This window comes from Oxyura jamaicensis, chromosome 26 (assembly GCF_011077185.1).
Source record: "Oxyura jamaicensis isolate SHBP4307 breed ruddy duck chromosome 26, BPBGC_Ojam_1.0, whole genome shotgun sequence".
Lineage (NCBI taxonomy): Eukaryota > Metazoa > Chordata > Aves > Anseriformes > Anatidae > Oxyura > Oxyura jamaicensis.
The window spans coordinates 3,073,915-3,091,052 of NC_048918.1; the positions used below are offsets into that span (position 1 = coordinate 3,073,915).

Genomic DNA, 17,138 nt, shown 5'->3' on the forward strand with positions numbered 1-17,138 from the left:
GGGCTGTTTTGTGCCCTCCTGAAGCATGCTGCCACGTGTGTCCGTGCCCCGGCCCCGGCCGGGGGGGGCCCCGGGGGCCCCCCCCCCCGGGAGCAATCCCACCCCCCCCCCCTTTTACTCCCCAGCTCCTCGAGGGGCCGCGCGTCGCCCCCCTTCCCTCTCCCCCCAGCCTCGAGGGACTCGGCGTTGGGGTTAAATCCCTGGATTTCAATGGAGGGGGCCCCGGGCTGAAAAACTTGAATAGGACGCAGGGCTCGCATTGTGCCGGGGCTGGCGGAGGGGAGAGGTCGGCCGGGGGCATGGGAGGGCTGCCCGGCCCCCCGGCATCTCCCACCGCCGTTGCTGTGGGAACGGCCGGGAGACCTCCAGCGAGCCGCCATCCCACACCCGGCCTCCAAAGCGCCCGCCGCCCGGGCGCATTCATGAGTTTTGTAAGGTGGGGGCAGGCCCCGGCCTCCCTCCCCGCTAATCCTCGCTGGGCAGGAAGCGGGGGGCACGGCACCGACCCGGCCCGGCTTCAGGATGGGGGTTTTGGGGGGGGGGGGGGGGGGGTGTTTGGGGGACCCCCGTTGATGGGTGATGCGTGGGGCTGCCACGCTGAGCCGAATCCTGATGGGTTTGGGGCTTTTGGGGTGTGGGGGTGGCCCCAAACGGCTGCAGAAATCCGGGGTCCCCCCAAGCGTTCGTCGCACCTCGCTCGGCCGTCGCCGCCTGGATTTATTTGCAAGTGTTTGCTGCCCAAGGTGGGGGCGAGGGGGTGGGTTTGGGCCCCCCCCCCGCTGTTAAATAGGGACATTCCAGGGCCTCCCCGGTGTCCCCAAGGAAAGGGGAGGCCACACAAACTCGGGACACCTTGCACGGGACCCGACGATGCCGCAGGGTGCTGAGAAAAGTGCGCCTGGCTCAGGTTTCCCCCGAGCTGGGGTGTGTTTGTGTGGTTTTTGTTTGTTTTTAAAAAAAATCCACCCTAAAAGTCCGACTGTGCAGGCCTGCACAGTAGCGCTTCCCAGCTCGCAGTCCTATGGAAAAGGAGCCATCTGGAAAACCCAGCTACTCCAGCGTTGTTCTGGGGGTTTTTTTATTAGGCAGAAAGTAAAAAAAAATATATATATTTACAGTTTATAGCAGACACATGTAAAATCAGTGGTGGGTTATTGAACCCAAATCTGGCTTTTAAAAGAAGCAAATCGGACCTTTTCCCCCCCCCCCCCCCCCCCCCCCCCCCCCCCCCCCCCGGAGAGGCACTGTGCCGCGATAGGAAAGATAGCGTTCCATAAAACATGTGATCACATCTCCAATATATTGTGTAATCCGCTATTATTAGGGTATTTAAGATAAAAACGAGACTGGAGCACTTCAGTGAAACTCATCTCTCTATCAGGTTCCTCGATTCGCGTTTCATATTTTACTGAGTACGAATGCGGGAGGCTTTTGGTGGTGGTTTTTTTTTTTTTTTTTTCTGCCTTTTTTTTTTCTTTCTGCCTTTTTGTGGGGCGGAGGGAGGGGTGGGATTGTCGGGAGCTTGTTCCTTGTGTTCTTCATTAGTGGAAATGGGTTTAACCCCTCGCCTGGGAGGATTGAAGAGTCAAGAGTGGAGGAATAAAGTCCAGAAGTATTAGTGTGTGCCGCGAAAGGGAGAACAGCTGGGGCCGGGAGAGAGGCACGGAGCTGGTTGCAAAAAGATCTTTTTTTTTTTTTTTTCTTTTTTTTTTCTTTTTCTTTTTTTTTTTTTCTCTCCCTGTGAAGAATTGTGTCATTTTGTTAATTCTGATCTCTCTGAGCCATTTGGTTCTGGTTAAGCCAGACCGGGGCTGGGCCGGGTGGAAGTGCTTTTCAATATGGCATCATTTACCGTTAATATCCCGCTAAAAATATCTGTGTGTGTGTTGTTTTAATGGCTCTAATTCTGGAATGCGACGATGTCATTTTTATGAGGTTAGTGTAAAAAGTCTTTTTTTAATTTTTTCATCCCTTCCCGACCTCTTTTTATCTTCCAAAAGGAGCGGAGGGAAAAGAGAAGATACAGCGCTGCCGATGCTCTGCCCCCTTTCCTCGCAAAATCCTGGGCTTGGTGTAATTTTTTAGGGCGGTTTTTAACTCGCTGGAGGTTAAAACCCCGTGCGAAGCTTTGATCCCGTCCAGGTGGAAAATCCCTCCGCTGTTTTTGGGTGGCGGGTCCCACCCTGGGCTGGGCAGGGAGCAGTGGCTGCGCTTTTGGCACCGGCAGCTGCGGCGTCCCCGCACCGGCAAAGCTGCGAAACGAAATACCTGCTGGGGCAAGGGGGGGTTCAAAATACCCCGGCCGAGATCTTTCCATTGCGCTGTCTGGTGTTTGAGGGGTGCTCGCAGTGCTTTTAGACCCGTGTCTCCGTCCTCGCCAGACTTTGGGAGCTCTTCACCTGCTTCTTCCCCGTCGGAGCGGGCGGTGACGACCTTGGAGAGGTTCGGCGCTGGCGGCTTTCGTGGAGTAAAAGGTGGAAGATAAAGGACAAGGGGGTAACACGGGGGCTGAAGTGGGATTCAGGCATCCCAAGCGGTGCTGGTGAGCCGCGCTTTTCTCTCCCTGCCTCCTCCATCACCTGGGCCTGATGCAAACTTTGTTTCCCCGGGGGAAAAAGTGAATTTTGCGATCCTTGCCGGGGGGGGAAGGCAGCCAAAAGCAGCCTCTCCGTGCCAGCTGGTGCAGCCTCCATCTCCACGGGGCTGGGGGCATCCCCTCCGTGGGCACATCCGAGGTGTGTTTTATTTACCCCCCCTGCTTCTTCTAGCCTTTCGTGGTGCTCGGGAGCTCAGCTGCAAAGCAGCTCGCGGATGGGGCAGTGCCAGAAGTGGGTGGAGATGGGAGCGCTGAAGTTGGGGGAGGCTTCCTCCAGCGTGCTGACAGCTTGTCCAGGTACTTCCCAGGTTTGTGGTCAGCTTTAAAAATGCTTGTGTAGAAACCAGGGTAGCTACAGGTTGGTTTACTACAGGCCCCGTGCTGTAGTGCTGCCTCGTTAGAGCAGTAGCGCAGAATGTATCGAGACGCTGGTGAAACCTCGTCCAAAAATTGTGCAACGGAGTTTTTCCTGCTTAAAAAGAGGAAGGCAAAAAGCTAAAATAACGAAACGAGCAAAATCCAAGATTTGAGCTTCAAATCCTGCCTGCCCCAGGCATCCGCTGGGTCTGGGGGCTCTCGGTGTGAGATGCGCGATGTGCCCCTCCGTGGGGCAGGGTCACCATCCTCATCCTCTTCCTCAGCCCCGAGCCCTGCAGCTCTCGAGGAGGGCAAAGCCGAACGGCTTTGACGTAAGCGTCTGAGACATTACAAACTTTTTTTATGGGATAATTTGCTGATCAAAGGGAGCCATCCAGGAGCATGATGAATTTGACACAACCCATTCGTTCCTAATTACGGGTAACGTGCTAATGACTCTCGAATAACACCATGCAGCAGGATGCAATTTAAGAAAAATCTTTTTTTCTCCAGTTCGTAGACCCAGGAGGTGAAAGCACATCTGCTTTCAGGGGAGAAGGCTTTCTTCCCTCTGCTTTCTCGTGTTTTGAGCCAGGAGGACAGATTGTGGGCGACACCCTCCGTGCTTACCCCCCCCCCGGGGGGCACTTGGGGCTGTTCCTCCTGCCCTGGGGGGGGGAGATAAATGACTGCAGGTACCGAGGGTGCCCTAATTTCTTGCCAGCTATCGGCTTCTGAGCGCCTTTTACCTCTGATCTTCCCCTGGTATGACACTTTCGGGGCTCCCTGTGTGCACCATGTCCGCAGCAGCCTTTGGTCCACAGCTGAGCCTGATTTGGGCTTTGCTTGGGATCGCTGCCAGGTGGCGGGGAGGGAGGGAAGGGGGGCAGCCGGGGAGGCCCCCGTGTGCGATTGTAAGGCCATGTCATTTTTTCCTGTAAATCTTGTAATTTCGTGCTTCAGAGCACAACAAAGTGAGGGAACCAGCGGGGAGTGAATTAAATTCCCCCCTGAGATGCGGAGCAGGGCGGGTGGCCGGGCCCCCTGTGGCCCTGGTTGCTGGGGGCTCGGTGGCACCCGTGCCAGCCGGGTTCCTGTCCCCTCCCCGACGCTGGCACGAGTCACCTTCTGCCACCAGCTCGAATAAAACTCAGCGTGGAGTTTGCAGGGATCGTGGAGCCTCCTAAAAACTGGGGGCTGCCCCGCAGCTCCCCGCCAGCAGTGCTCCTGCTTGCTGCCTGTGCAAAAAAAATCAATAAAACCCCAAAAAACAGGGCTTGGGGGTGGCATCGCCTCTGGCACACGCCTCTCGGAGGGGTTCTGTCCCCTCTTATCTCCCAGGGATTATTTGGGTTTAGAGAGAGAGATTCTGGGAGCAGCCCTGCCTTGCGCTTAGCCTGTGCGCTGTAGCGAGCTCGGCCTTGGCTGTGTTTTCTCCACCTTTTGCGCAGGTTTTGGGGGAACCTGCCTCACCACATCACCCCATCCCGCTGCCTTTAGCATGGTGGCACCTGTCCCTGATGGCCAGCAGGGACGTGGCAGCCCTCGGCACGTGGCTGTCCCCGAGCAGAGGCGACGTCTCTGTGCTCCAGAACCAAACTTGCCCTTCCCCAGGGGAAAGCAGTGTTGGTGTGCCCCAGGGCAAGCAGGAAAGCTCTCTGGCTGCGTGACGAGCAGCAGGCAGCTCATTTGCAAAGCAGTGACAGGGTGGCACCGGTGTCCCCGTCCCCAGCAGCATGCCGGGCTCGCTGCAATGCCTGAGGCTTCCTTCACCCCTTCGTTGCGCACCAGCTGCTTCCATCAGCTCTGCGCAGCCCTTGCAAGCTGCAGAGGAACTTCGCGTGGTGCAGACGGAGAAAGCAAATCCCTGCAAACCTCCGTCACACGGACACGTGGAGCAATCCGCAGAGCTCGGGCGGCCGGTGTGCGTGGCTGGGGTCGCTGGGTGATCCAGCACCCATCCCGGGTGAGTGCCCAGCTCTTCCCCGCCAGGAGAAGCCGCGTGGGTGCTGAGCAGCCTTAGATTGACTTCCTCCACCCTTGGCTTTTAACTGGAATTACTGTTTTCATTTCAAAAAGTAATTAAAATATCAGACCTTGAGCTGTCATAACTGTCACACGGCTTTGTGTTCCTATTACCGATGCACATCTATTACGGTTAATAACAGGGAAATAACGTGCCCGCGGAGAAGCGCGCCCTGCGCTGGGGCTGCGCCGGCTCCGCCAGCCGTGGGAGCAGAGGGGGCTTTATTTTATTCATTTCGTCGTCGGGGTAAAGCGATGAGCTTGTGAGTTATTTGTCGTGAAGTTCCTGAGCATCCCCAGCAGCCCACGTGGGATGCTCGGGAAGAGGTGGCAATGGGAGAGCTTTGGTTGCGGGTGCCGGGGTGCCCACGCCGAGCTTCGTCCGCTGGGAGCGCGGGGGCTTGGCAAACTCTGGGGGGGTTGCATTCAAATGTGGGGCTGTGAAATCTGGGGGTCTCAAAGCCCTCGGGGAGCTGCTCCACGAGATGCTGGCCAGGACCCCGGCAGCGAGGTCCAAGGCAGGGAAATGGCTTTTTCATTTGTTTTCCTTTAAATCCAGCAGCCCCCATCGCGTCACGGCAGGGCTGTCCTTTAGGGCTCCTTCTGGTTTTGAGATTCCTGGACCCCAGACGATCCCTCTGCAGCCAAAACCTCTGCTCGGCTCTAAAATTCACTTCTCGTTCCTAACGCCTGTCCACGTGCACAGGGCTTTTATCCACAAGAGAAAAAAGTTGTGGCACAACCCCGACATCTTTGTGCTAAACCCGTCGCGTGCGCTGTTCCCGAGCGACCCCGCCAAGGGGGGGTTGGGGAAGTGCTGAAGGGGAGCTTTGGGTGGAAAAGCCGGTAACGGGGTCCTGGTGGATGCTGCGCTGAGCAGCGGTGTCGGGGGGGGCACGGGGCGAGCAGGGGGGAAATAAACGGGGAAGCGGAGCGGGGCCGTGCGCTGGGGCGCGTTCACACTGCGCGCACCGCTCCGGTTTGCATTCGGATTCGTGGAGGCAGCACGGGGCCGCCGGCCGGGGCACGACTTGGTTCTGTCGAGCTGGAAACACCACGAGTTAACCAGCGGCCCTTCCTCTGAGTTAACCAGCAGCGCTTCCTTGGGGCACATGTGGTGATTTATGGCCGGGGGGCGCTGACCCCTGCGCCGCCCCCAAACACTGCTGGGCAGGCGGGACCGCGAGGACTTGGCTGTTTGGAAACGTGCTCCCTCCAAAAAAAAAGTTGCTTTAGAAGCAAAATAAGGAGCGCACGAGGAAGCAGGGAGCAGCTGGGTGCTGCGGCGTTGGGTTTCTTGGAGCTTTGTTCCCCCTTCCCACCGAAGCCCTTTTTGCCCCCACGCACGGGGCCAGCCCGTCCGCGTGCTCACCCTGGCACCTCTCTCCTCCCAGTCTCTTTGTGGGGTTTTCCTTATGGGAAAGGGATTTTCCTGATGCATGGCTTGCTCAGTGCTGGTGCCTACGTGTGTTTCCGCCGGTGGCGTTTTTTTTATCGATTTCAGTGGGTTTTTACCTCTTTCGCCTGTTGCGCGGCTTCGCAGCGAGACGCCCTTATCCCTGCAAACAAGTGCGTGTGAAGGAAATTAATAACTCCAAGGCAAACACCCATAAAAAGGAGCGGGTTTTATCTCGGTCGCTTGTGCCGGTTGCTAAACTCCTTTGGTATCTTTGTGAACTCCATGCAGACGTGCTCGCAGGTTATTAATTCGGGTGTAATCCTGCGCTGGCCGTGACCCGAATCTGGGTGGTGCCTGGGACTTTTTGGTGCTACGAGGTGATGGCCAGCGGTGTGATGAAACACACGCTCCGTCTTTTAGACACGTGGGCTGCCAGCTTCAGCAAAAAATCGTGGTGGTGGCTCCGGGGAATAGCCCAACAGGGAGCCGGACCCTTCCTGCAGCTCCCCCGTGCGCAGTCTGGGCGCCCTTTGCTTGGGGCAGGGTGCGCGCGGCCGGAGGAGGGAACGGGAACGGGGCTGAGGCTGGCCCCGAGCGATGCCCTGAACGCCCAGGGGCACAGCGGGGTTTGCAATGGGATGTACTGGTTGTACTGGTGTTGCAGGAGAGCGTGCCGGGGGTGCTGCCCTCCTTCCCAGCCACTCGCTCGCACCCCAGGAACAAAAACCCGCGGAGACCCCCGTGCGGCTGCCCCCGGAGCTGGAGGGCGAGCGTGCCCGGAGGGAGGAGGAGGAAGAGGGACGAAGGCATGGGGGGGCCTCTTCCTCCTGCCCACCCCAGTGTGTCTCTTTTGCAGGCTCTCCAGGTGGCACGCCAGTTCCTGCTGCAGCAGGCCACGGGGCTGAGCTCCCCCAGCAGCAATGAGGGCAAGCAGCCGGCGGTGCAGGTGAGCCCCAGGGACCTCCCCCTGCTTTTTCGGGAAGGGCTCGGCTGCAAACTGGTGCTGATGCGAAGGGGCCGCGGGCGGTGCATGCACCGGCACGCATCACCTCCCCCTTCGGGATGGCCGCAGCGCGCCCACGAGGAGTTAAATCCCCTGTAAACCTCCAGAAATGTGTTTTTTTATTATTATTATTTTTTATTTTTTTAGTGTCGGCCCCTGGCTGCATGCACATCCCTTTCCTTTAGGTTTCCTTCGTAAGAGCAGCTCGGGAGGGAAATGCTGTTGGGGGGCAAGGCTGTGTGGTTTTTGGGGGACAGGGGACCCTTGGTGGCCCACTTGGTGGCCCACTTGGTGGCCCCCTTGGCCTCAGCACGGGGTCCAGCGTGGTGTGGGGCCAGAGGGACCGTTGTGGGTCCCCACCGTGCGCTGCCGTGGTGGGAAATGGTGCAGGGAAAGGGTGACGGAGGGAAGGGGGGGTAAGAGCAGGAGGTGCCACGGGAGAGGACATCACCTTGTGCCATCCTGCCTTGGGGCAGCGTTTTGGGTGGTGGGTGCAGGGGTTCTCAAGAATTTGGGTGCCTCGGGACTCTTGCCGAGACCCATGGGTGGGTGCTGTGGGTGGGACAGGAGAAGGGACGGTCCCTTGGGGCTGGAGCCAGGCGAGGACCCACCTGGGGTGGGTTTTTGGGGGGTACGGACAGGAAAACCGAGCTTTGGGTGGGCACAGCACCCTCAGGCAGCATCCTGCACCCTGGGCGGAAGGGGGACCGTCCCTCAGCCAGCCAAATGGGGCAGAAAACAGAGAAAAGGGGCAGTGGAGAGGTATGAACCCGGAGAGGGGGCCAGGCAGAAAGAAGCAAAGCCCAGGCGAATGGGAAGTGACAATTTAAATAGCTGTGCGGAGGGGCTCTCCCTTCAGGCTAATTAAATTTATCGGAGAACAGCAGGTTACCTTATTAGAGCCACGTGGGCTTAATTAACAAAGGAAAGTAATTAGCACGCACGCTCTCAGAGCTGGAGGTCCTGCCCATGCCAGGCGCAGGCAGCGGGGAGGAGGCGAGCGGGGCTGGGGCCGGGCTCCTCTCCTCCCCAAACCCGGGGGATTAAACCTCCCCCCGGCACGCTTCCCATTTATTTCTCCCCGTGCTGCAGAATCGCATCTCGGATGCAAGCGTGAAGTTGCTTTCCCCCCCCCCATATCACCAGGTTTGGTTGTGTTTTTGTTTTTTTTTTTGGTGCTGGGGGCTGCCCCCGCATGCCCCTGCGCTCCTGGCTGGCAGCCGAGACACGTGGCCCTGCCAAGCTCCGTTTGGGGGAAATGTGGATTTCCCCCCAGAATTCACGAAACGGCTCAAAATCGGCGTGTGTGAGGTGCTGGTGGAGCCATGTGGATGCCACTGCGTCCTCGCTGGGATGAGGGGGAGCCCCTGTGCTGCCCCCCCAGGGTGCCCAGCCTGCCCCGAAGCGGGGAGACCCGCGGGGTTGGGAAGCACCAGGGAAAGCCGCAGCTGGGTGCGAGCAGCAGTAATTAGTCAGGGCTTCTGCGGCACACAAACCAGGCGGCTTTTTCCAGCAGCGTTTTCAGGAAGGAAATGCAGTCACTGCATGGAAAATATCTGCGAAGGACAAAGGCAGTAAGAGTGAAGTCAGATTCCGGGAACCGGCGCCCCGCTCCCCGGCCGCGCTGCGCCCGCGGCCTCGCCGGCCTCCCGTCGCCTCCAAGTGCCCTCGCCTCCCTTCTCCCACCTCCGTCCATCCATCCTGTCCGTCCTGCCGTCCGTCTGGCCCGGCTTTGCCAGAGTTAACTGGATCTGCCGCCCTCTTTCACCCCCCCCCCCCACCCCCCTCCCTTTTGTGTTGCAAAAGAACTTGTGAAAGTTGTAGACGTGAGTCAGAAATAGCTCATAACTCAGCCGCCCGGCCTCTTCCTCCCCCTGCCCGGCAGCTGGAGCGGGATCTGAACGAGGGGAGATAGAGGATTAAGCAGGCTCCTTTGAAAGGAAGTTTATCTGACGGCGGTGGTGTGGATGAGACTGGCCAGGACGGCCGCTCGGGGAGGAGGAGGAGGAGGAGGAAGGCTGGCTCCCAGCACAGCCTCGGGAGGAGAGCGCCCAGGATCCCCGATAACCGGGTGAGAGCCGGTGGCTGAGCCTGCAAAACGACCGAGTGCTTGATTTCCACACCACCAAGGATTTGTTTGGTTTTTTTTTGGGGGGGGGGGGGGGGGGGGAAGCGGTTTCGTAGCCCCTCCAGCTCCCAGGTGGAGCATCCCAGCAGCGGCCCCGTGCCGAGCGCTCAGACCCCAGGAGCGCTGCGGGGTCCCCGCTCTCGCCGTGCCCTCGCTGCCACCGTGCCGAGGGGACGGGACGTTAGTGGGGCACCACGCCAGCAGGAATATTAATGACAGTCGGCAACGGCACGCTCCTAAAAACAAACAAGGAGCTGCTGGGCTCGATAGGGATCTTGGGTTATGGGTTTTTTTTTTCCTTTTTTTTTTTTTTTTTTTTAATATGAACCCTCTCTGCCCCCAGATGCCTGGAGGTGTAGCTGTGCGCCGAGTCCCGCAGCTGACGCTGGGGCTGCAGCTGCGTCTGAAAAAAAACCCAACACCCTGAAACGTTTTTAAATGATTTGGTTTCCTCGCAACTTCAAAACCATTAGGCTTGGCGGCGGAGGCTGCCGGAGCCCCGGGTCTGAGGACTTTGCTGGGGATGGTTGGGGCGGTGCTCGTCCTGCACGAGCCTGGCGTGCTCGGGAGCGGGGAGGCTGCACGTGCCCGGAGGATGCTGCGGGGTTTTGGTGCTGGGCCACTTTCTGGCTTGAGACGCTGCTGAATCGCGGGGTGCCCGTGGAAATTGCCTTTCTGGGGTCCCTCGCTCACGGATTTGGGGTCTCCGAGCCACCGGCGAGCGACTCGCTGCGGTTACAGAGCCCCTGAAAAGGGAGAAGGGACGAAGGGCGCCGAGGGAAGGGGCGCGGAGTTTGGAGCAAACTGCGGGAAATTGCTTTTCTTTTGTCTGCTGTGGCGGGGAGGGCAGCGGAGCGGAAAAGTGTATTTTGTTGATTTGAAACTTGAGTGAAATGGGTAATGAAGACAGATCAATACCAGCCCTTCTGCGTTCCCATCCAGGAAAAAAACACAGCAGCCCGGCCGTCTCAGCTCGCGCCGCTCTGGGTTTTCCATTTGAACTTGCGGCCCCGGGGTCCGTCCCCTGCTTGCCCCCACTTCTGCCCCTTTTCCTTCCCGAACCCCGGCTCTCCCAGCCCGGGAGCCCCCTTCCACCGCCGCCGCATCCCCCAGCCAGCTCCTTTCAACTTCCAGCAACTCGCAGCCCAATTATGCGCGATTAGTGCTCCCCGGCGGGGCGCGGCGCTAATGAGGATGCGCGTCGGGTTGCGCACGCAGGGGATTGATTCCTCCTTTTCTTCCCGTGCAGCTGGACAGCGGGGGCAAGGCCATAATGCCGTGCTCTGACCCGGAGGGCGCAGCACCCTGTCCTCCCCGGGGCACTGCGCCTCCCGGGTGGGCACAAAATAACCCCGCAGCCTCCAACTCCAGCCTGGTGCACGGAGCTGGGGGTTCCCTCGCAGGACTGCGTGTCCGATTCCTCTCTCCCCAGCCTGGCGTAAATCAGGAGAGCCTGGGTGATGGTGCTGGGCTTACACCCATGGGTGGCTGCCTGCTCGGCCTCGGGGCTCGTGGTGCAGGATCAGGGCTGGGGGGCAGGAGGGGATGGGTGCAAGCACCTGCGCGCCCCAGCGGGGCTGGAAGTGAGCGGGTTGTCTGCTTCCACCCATGGGAAGCGGGTGCTGGGGGGGGTCCACCCGGGGGTTCGCTCTCATCCCTGGCCCCTGAAAGCAGCAGATGTGAAGCTGCTCTTGGTTGTGGCTCCTTCCTTCTCTCCTCCTGCCATTCCCAGCTCCCCGCCTCCCAAGCAGACGTCCCGGGCTTGTTTCTGTTGGTTTTGGATTTGAAAAGGGTGGTGGTGTTTTTTTTATTAAAGAAAAGACAAACAGCTCCAGCGTGTTTGCTGCTGTTTCTAATTGGGAGTTAAAACCCGAGATTAGATCAGAGACAAGGATGTGCAGCGCCTTGGGCTCTGCGGGCAACGGGGAGCTGGCGTGCGCCGCACCACGGCGGGACAAGAGCTTTGCTCTGTCCCCACGACCCCAAAGGTCAGTAGGGGCGATGTGGCAGGGTTGGGGCACGCTTGGACGTGGGGCTTTAGGTGTGGAAACGCAGACTCTACTTCCCCATGGCCATGGTGGCTCCTGGTGGGAGCGACGGCTCGGCGTGACGGTGCCGGAGGGTGCAGGGATGCTTCGAGGCTGAGCCTCCGGGGGATTTTTGGCATTCCATTGGGTTTCTGGCACGCTGAGGGGTTTCTGGCACTCTGGGGCTGCCGGGGGCTCCCCTGGCCCCTTTGGGAGGTGCTGATAGCAGGCGGCCAAGCCCAGCCCAGCCTTCAGTCTGCGGCATCCCTCGCTCTGCCTCATCCCCCGCGCCGGCAGCGGCGTTCCCCTGGTACAGAGGACGGCGCGTTCCCTGCGATCCGCTTCCCGTAAAAAATAATAATAAAAAGCATCGCTCCCCAATCCCGCTGCGTTTTACGCCCGGCCAAATCCCGTTTCGCGCAGCCGGCTTTGGCAGGGCTGCTCCGAGCTTAGAGCGAGCGCCGAGCTCCCCCTTTAATACCCGTCTTGTTTTCCACCCGCCGCCTGCTTTATCCGCCCCCTCGCCGTCCGCCCCTGTCCTCTGGCACGGAGGGATTACAACCCCGACCGCCTGGAAAATCACCCCCTCGAGATTGTGTTCGCCAATCGGAGATACAGCGTCGGGGCTTTTTGTGAGGCAGCCAAAGCTGTTAGTAAGCAGTTTTGCGGGGTGGCAGGAGGCCAAGGAGTGAGTCAAGCCCTTCTCCAGCGCCGTGTCTGGCAGATGCCCGCTCGTCGCACGCCGCCCGCGCTGCTCACGGAGAGACGCGGCCGGGGACGAGCCCCGGTGCCGCGCCGCTGGGCGCTGAGGGGTCAGTTCCCAAAGGGAGGGATGCAAAAGAGGGGAAAGCCCCGAATTCTGCTGCTGATGTTCCCTTGGTGTGGGTTTGGGGTTGCGAAGAGCAGGATGGGTGCTGCGGCTCATCCCGCGTGCAGGGTTGGGCTTTGCAGCGCGGAGGAGACTTGGCTGCTGGGTGTGGGGGGAGAAAAGCCAGCTTGGTGCATGCTCACCCATCGTCCCTACGGTGTGCTGTGCTCCTCAGCACCTTCCCTTTGGCCTTTTTGGGGGCGTTGGACCCCGAAACCCCCTTACACCCAGGCTGCCCATCCCCTGCTGCAGCGGAGCTCGCTCACCAGTGCTCCCGGTTGCGCCTCCCGCAAGCACCCCAAGGCACCGCGCTCCTCGGCGTCCCGGGGGCTGCCACACGCTGTCCCCTCCCTCCAGCAGGTCAGCTGCCGGTGGGTGCCCCCGGGGGCTCTCAGCCAGGCCGGGGGGGGGCCGTTTCCTCGGGGTCTCTGTGCCCGGCAGCAGCTGTCACCGTCCCCACGAGGCGCTGGAGGCAGCTGGGGCTGTAACCGGATGAGCGACCGCAGCAGGAGCGAAAACTTGCTGCGTGCGGGAATTTCCCGTTTTGCTTCGAGTTCCTGCCCTCCCTGGAAAGCTCGGCGAGGAGGGGGACGTTGGCGGCGGGGAGGGGGAAATTCGTCCTCGGCCAGCAGGGCTCGGGGAGCCGGCGATGCCGCCGCGTGCTGCTGCTGCTGCTCCCGGCGCCCGCGCGCGTCCCCGTTCACACCTCGCCGCCGCCATTTCCCCGTGTCAGCCCCGCATCTGAGCGCGGAAAGAAAAAGCCATTTAATGCAGACAAAGGTTGTATGAAAATATAATTCTGCTTTTGTTAGCAGCCATCAAACTCTAAAAAGCGTCGCTTTTGTTTTCTTGTAACATTGTGAAAACCTCGTGTCGGATCGAGAGCTGGGGCCCTCTCGACTAATCGCCTCTCCTTTGTGTTTTTAGATTATAGGGGCAATTAGTGTTGTCAAAACCTCTGGCAATTCTCTTTGCTCTTGACAGGGTGTCAGTCCGTTGGGCGAGAAATGGAAGGTGTTATAACTCTCCGGTAATTAGGATGCCTCCGATTTGAAAATGCCAGCAAACGTGTACGAGAGGCCGCGCGGCGCCGGGGGGCGGGGAGGCAGCCCGGATGGGGGGGCGGGGGGGGGGGGGGGGATGCGGATGAGCAATTAATTAGGGGCTCTCATTCCGAGCACGTTGCCAGCTGATGAATTGGCAAAGGGAAATTAGCAGGATGCTTAGCTCCCAGCGAGCGGGCGCGGACCTCGAGCGCGCTCGCCGTGCCGCTGCCGCCGCGTGGGCTGCCGTCCCCGCCGGCATCCCTCCTGGCCAGATGTTCGCCGAGCGCTGCGCACAGCTGTCTGCCGGCACCTGGCCACCCTCGGCGCTTGTGCACGGAGATGGAGCACCCGAACTGCAGCCCCTTGCTTGTTTTTGCCGTGGGGATTTGCCGTGGGTTGGGCCTCTCCAGCCGGCCTCGGCGCTGCTGCAGTCGTCGGGTTTTGCAGCTCTGTGCTGGGGATGCTCCTGGTTTCGTAATCATCCTGATGGGATAGTTGGGTTGGTCCCTTTTCTGGAGGGGCTGCTGCGTGGAAGGGGGAGCCTGGTTTAGGGTGGCCAATGTCCCCGCAGGGGGACTGGGGCAGCGGCGAGCTATGTGCCCGCAGGCATCCCCATCGCCGCCACCCAGGCTGATTTCGCCGAGGGCGCCCCAGCAGCGGCCCTGGGTGTGAACAGGCAGCAATTAATAAATAACTCGGACCCGGCGGCGGCTGGGGGGGGGCTCGCCGGTGACAAATGGGCCTCGGCCCGCTCGCCTCCCTCCAGCAAAATGCCTGAGTAAACAGATAAGCCGCTGCAATCTCCCTTGAAGGTCAGCGCGCTGCGGCGCGGCTGGGCGCCTGCCACGGGGTGCCGCAGGGGGGAGGCAGGTCGGGAGCGAGGGGGCTTTGGGCATCGCCCAGAAGTCCTGAGGCTGCAGGGTCCCCGGCTCTGCTTTGGGCTTTGCTGGGTGAGCTGGAGCCGGTGGCTTTATTTCTGTCTCTTGGTGCCTGACGTGTTGGGATCCTCGAGTGGAGGGATGAGACGCCTCGCGCTTGGCTTGCACGGGGGAGCCAGGCTGCTTTCCTACAAGCAGCAGCATCCAGGAAGCATTACGCACTGACAGCAGGGCCATAACCCTACCCACAGGCTGGGGAAAGGGATCGGGGCTGGTTTCTGGCCGCCGGGATCATGGGGGCTGCATAAGGGAGGCCGTGGGGCTGCGCTGGGGGAGGCGGCGTTGCCCCACCTGGGCAGGCCTGGGATCCGTCACCGACACCTTCCTCGCGTCGTCGCAGGGGCGTGCGCCCGCGTTAGGCTAACCAAGAGGCAGGGGCTGGCAGGTTTTCTGAGCCCTCTCTATGCTTGGCACGGTAATGAGGTGAGTTACTGGTGTCAGCTGGAGGTAAAGCTTTGATGTGCCTGCGGAGAACCCGGTCACCTCTTCCTCGGCTTTGCAAAGTTATTTGGGTCAGCGGTGACCTGCCCTGCTTCCCGCGGCACTTCTCCTCCCAAGAGCCCAGGGGAAGGAGCCTGGTCCCGGCTCTCGGGGACTTTTTGTGCTCTCGCAGGAGAGGAAGGGGCTGGGGTTGGGGTTGGGAACCCACGTGCCACTGGGTGCTCTCGATGCCCGATTCCTGCAGCGGCAAAGCAAGCATCTCCGTGCCATCGCCACCTCCTCACCGCGTCCCCTGCGGTGGCCTCGGCACCCCCGGACAGGGGAGGCATGGTGGGAGCGGGTCAATCAGGTGGCAGAGGATTTAGGGATGGGATGCATTTGGGGAAGGCTTTTGAGGCTGGATTGGGGAGCCCGGCAGGGTGATGCCACCCCAACCAGGCCCGGTGTGACGCGTCTCTCCTCTCTGCAGGTCCCCGTGTCCGTGGCCATGATGTCCCCGCAGATGATCACCCCGCAGCAGATGCAGCAGATCCTCTCCCCGCCCCAGCTCCAGGCCCTCCTGCAGCAGCAGCAGGCGATAATGCTGCAGCAGGTAATGCTGCTCCCGCCCCGGCTGGGCATCGCCCGGGTCCTGCTGAAACATTTCTCTTCCCCTGAAGTGCCGGAGCTCAGCTGGCACAGGGAGAGGGTCCGGAACCCTTCCTCCCGGGGCTCCTGTGTTCCCCCTGGGGAACCCCAGCGTGTCCAGCACCAAGGGGTGAAGGGAGCTGTGCGTGCTGATGGTGCACAGCCAGATGTGATCCGGGAGCTCAAAGCACACAAAGGGGCCAGTTTGGGACTGGCCGGTTCCTGGGGAGGGCTGGGAGTTGGGGTGGATGCTGGAGACCTCCCCGCGGGTCAGGATCCCAACCTGGGTTTGCTTCTCACGGCGTTCCCCAGCGCCCCGCGTCAAAGGAGCGAGGAGGGAAGCAAAGGGAGGCCAGGGAAAAAGAAAAAAAAAAAAAAACACAACCCCAACCTCCGAAACAAAGCAGGGCTGCTTGGGTAAACACCTCCCGCTGGCGGGAGAGAGGGAAGGAGAAATCCCACAAGCATCCTCCACACCCTTCCTCCTGCCTCCAGTACCTGTTTACTCCAAACAGGCTGATAAGGACTCAAGGTTGGCCCCAGGGAAAGAACAAAGGGTAAACACTACCCTGGGTGGGTCCTTCTCCGAGCCTCTTTGGAGCCGGATAAAGAAACACGTTTGACTGCAAATTAAACAACCCAGGCCGGAATAGCTCGCATTCTCCACCAGCAGAAAACCAAACATCACACCTCTCACCCCTGACCCAATGTTCCCGCAGCCTCGCTCGACCATGTTGCAGAGCCCCGGCTTTGATTGGCTTTCGGGTAAACACCGAGCCTTTCCAAACCTGTTCGCCGACAGAAAAAGCAAAGTTGCTGCTGTCAGCGCTGTCAGCCCCGAGCTGATAAAGGCTTCCCGGCATCCAAAGGGGCATTCCTGAGCCTCCGCCGTCGCCCCTGCGCGGGGCGAGGGCCGCCCGCCTGCGCTGACCTCCCCGTGCCTCCAGCCCCTCCTGCGCACAGCAAATCCAGCAGCAGGAGTTTATTTTGGGGCCGGGGCGAGAGCATCCCCCGTGGTAACGGGGACTGGGACCCTCCCTGGTGGCTTGTCGTGGGATGTGGTCCCGTTTTCCCGGCTCGGAAGATGGGGTGCTGCGAGGACGTGGGGTGTCTGCGCTGTGCGAGACGGGGCCGGGTGCCCCAAGGTCCCTCCTCGTGCCCGCAGAGGCTGCAGAGGGGTTGGGGCAACGTCTGTGGTGCTGCTCGTGGGGTGGCACCAGGCAAACCTGGGGACGCACCCACCGGGAGCCCCCCCAGTTAGTTCTGCAGCACTTTCCATGGGGTGTTTGGGGCGTCTCTCCCTAAAAAACCGTGCTGCAAAAGAGCTGCTCGCCTCCTCGTCTCTGCCCCGTCAGATTAAACTCCCCCCCAGAGCAGCTGGAAAATCCCCGGGGTGCACGTTCCTTCCTTCAGCTGGGGCTTGGGACCTCCTCGGTGGGTGATGGACGAGGTGGAGGCTCCCAAACCGGTGGCACCAGGCAGGGTGACACGCACGGCAGGTTGGGGGTTGCTTTTTTGGGGGGGGGGCTGTTATTTGCTGTGGGGATCCGGAGCGCTTGGAGCGTGCTCCCAGGTTTTGGGATGGCCTCGGAGAGGTGTTTTCCTCTGAAACTCGAAGCCAGGAGCTGATGGGAGGTGGTATAGATCCTCACATACTTCTTGAAGCAAAGCCCCGGGAGCTGG

General features: G+C 60.4%; 1 protein-coding gene across 7 annotated transcripts in view; it reads left to right on the forward strand.

Annotated features, from left to right (window-relative positions):
• Positions 1-17,138, forward strand: part of FOXP4 (forkhead box P4) — a 57,726-nt gene that overhangs the window by 21,922 nt on the left and 18,666 nt on the right. For 6 of the 7 annotated variants that reach the window (XM_035346973.1, XM_035346977.1, XM_035346978.1 and 3 more), the window contains exons 3-4: positions 7,234-7,323; positions 15,298-15,420. In XM_035346973.1, the coding sequence (XP_035202864.1) occupies positions 7,234-7,323; positions 15,298-15,420 (213 nt within the window). The remainder of the gene's footprint in view (positions 1-7,233; positions 7,324-15,297; positions 15,421-17,138) is intronic. The other variant, XM_035346980.1, reaches the window with a different exon arrangement.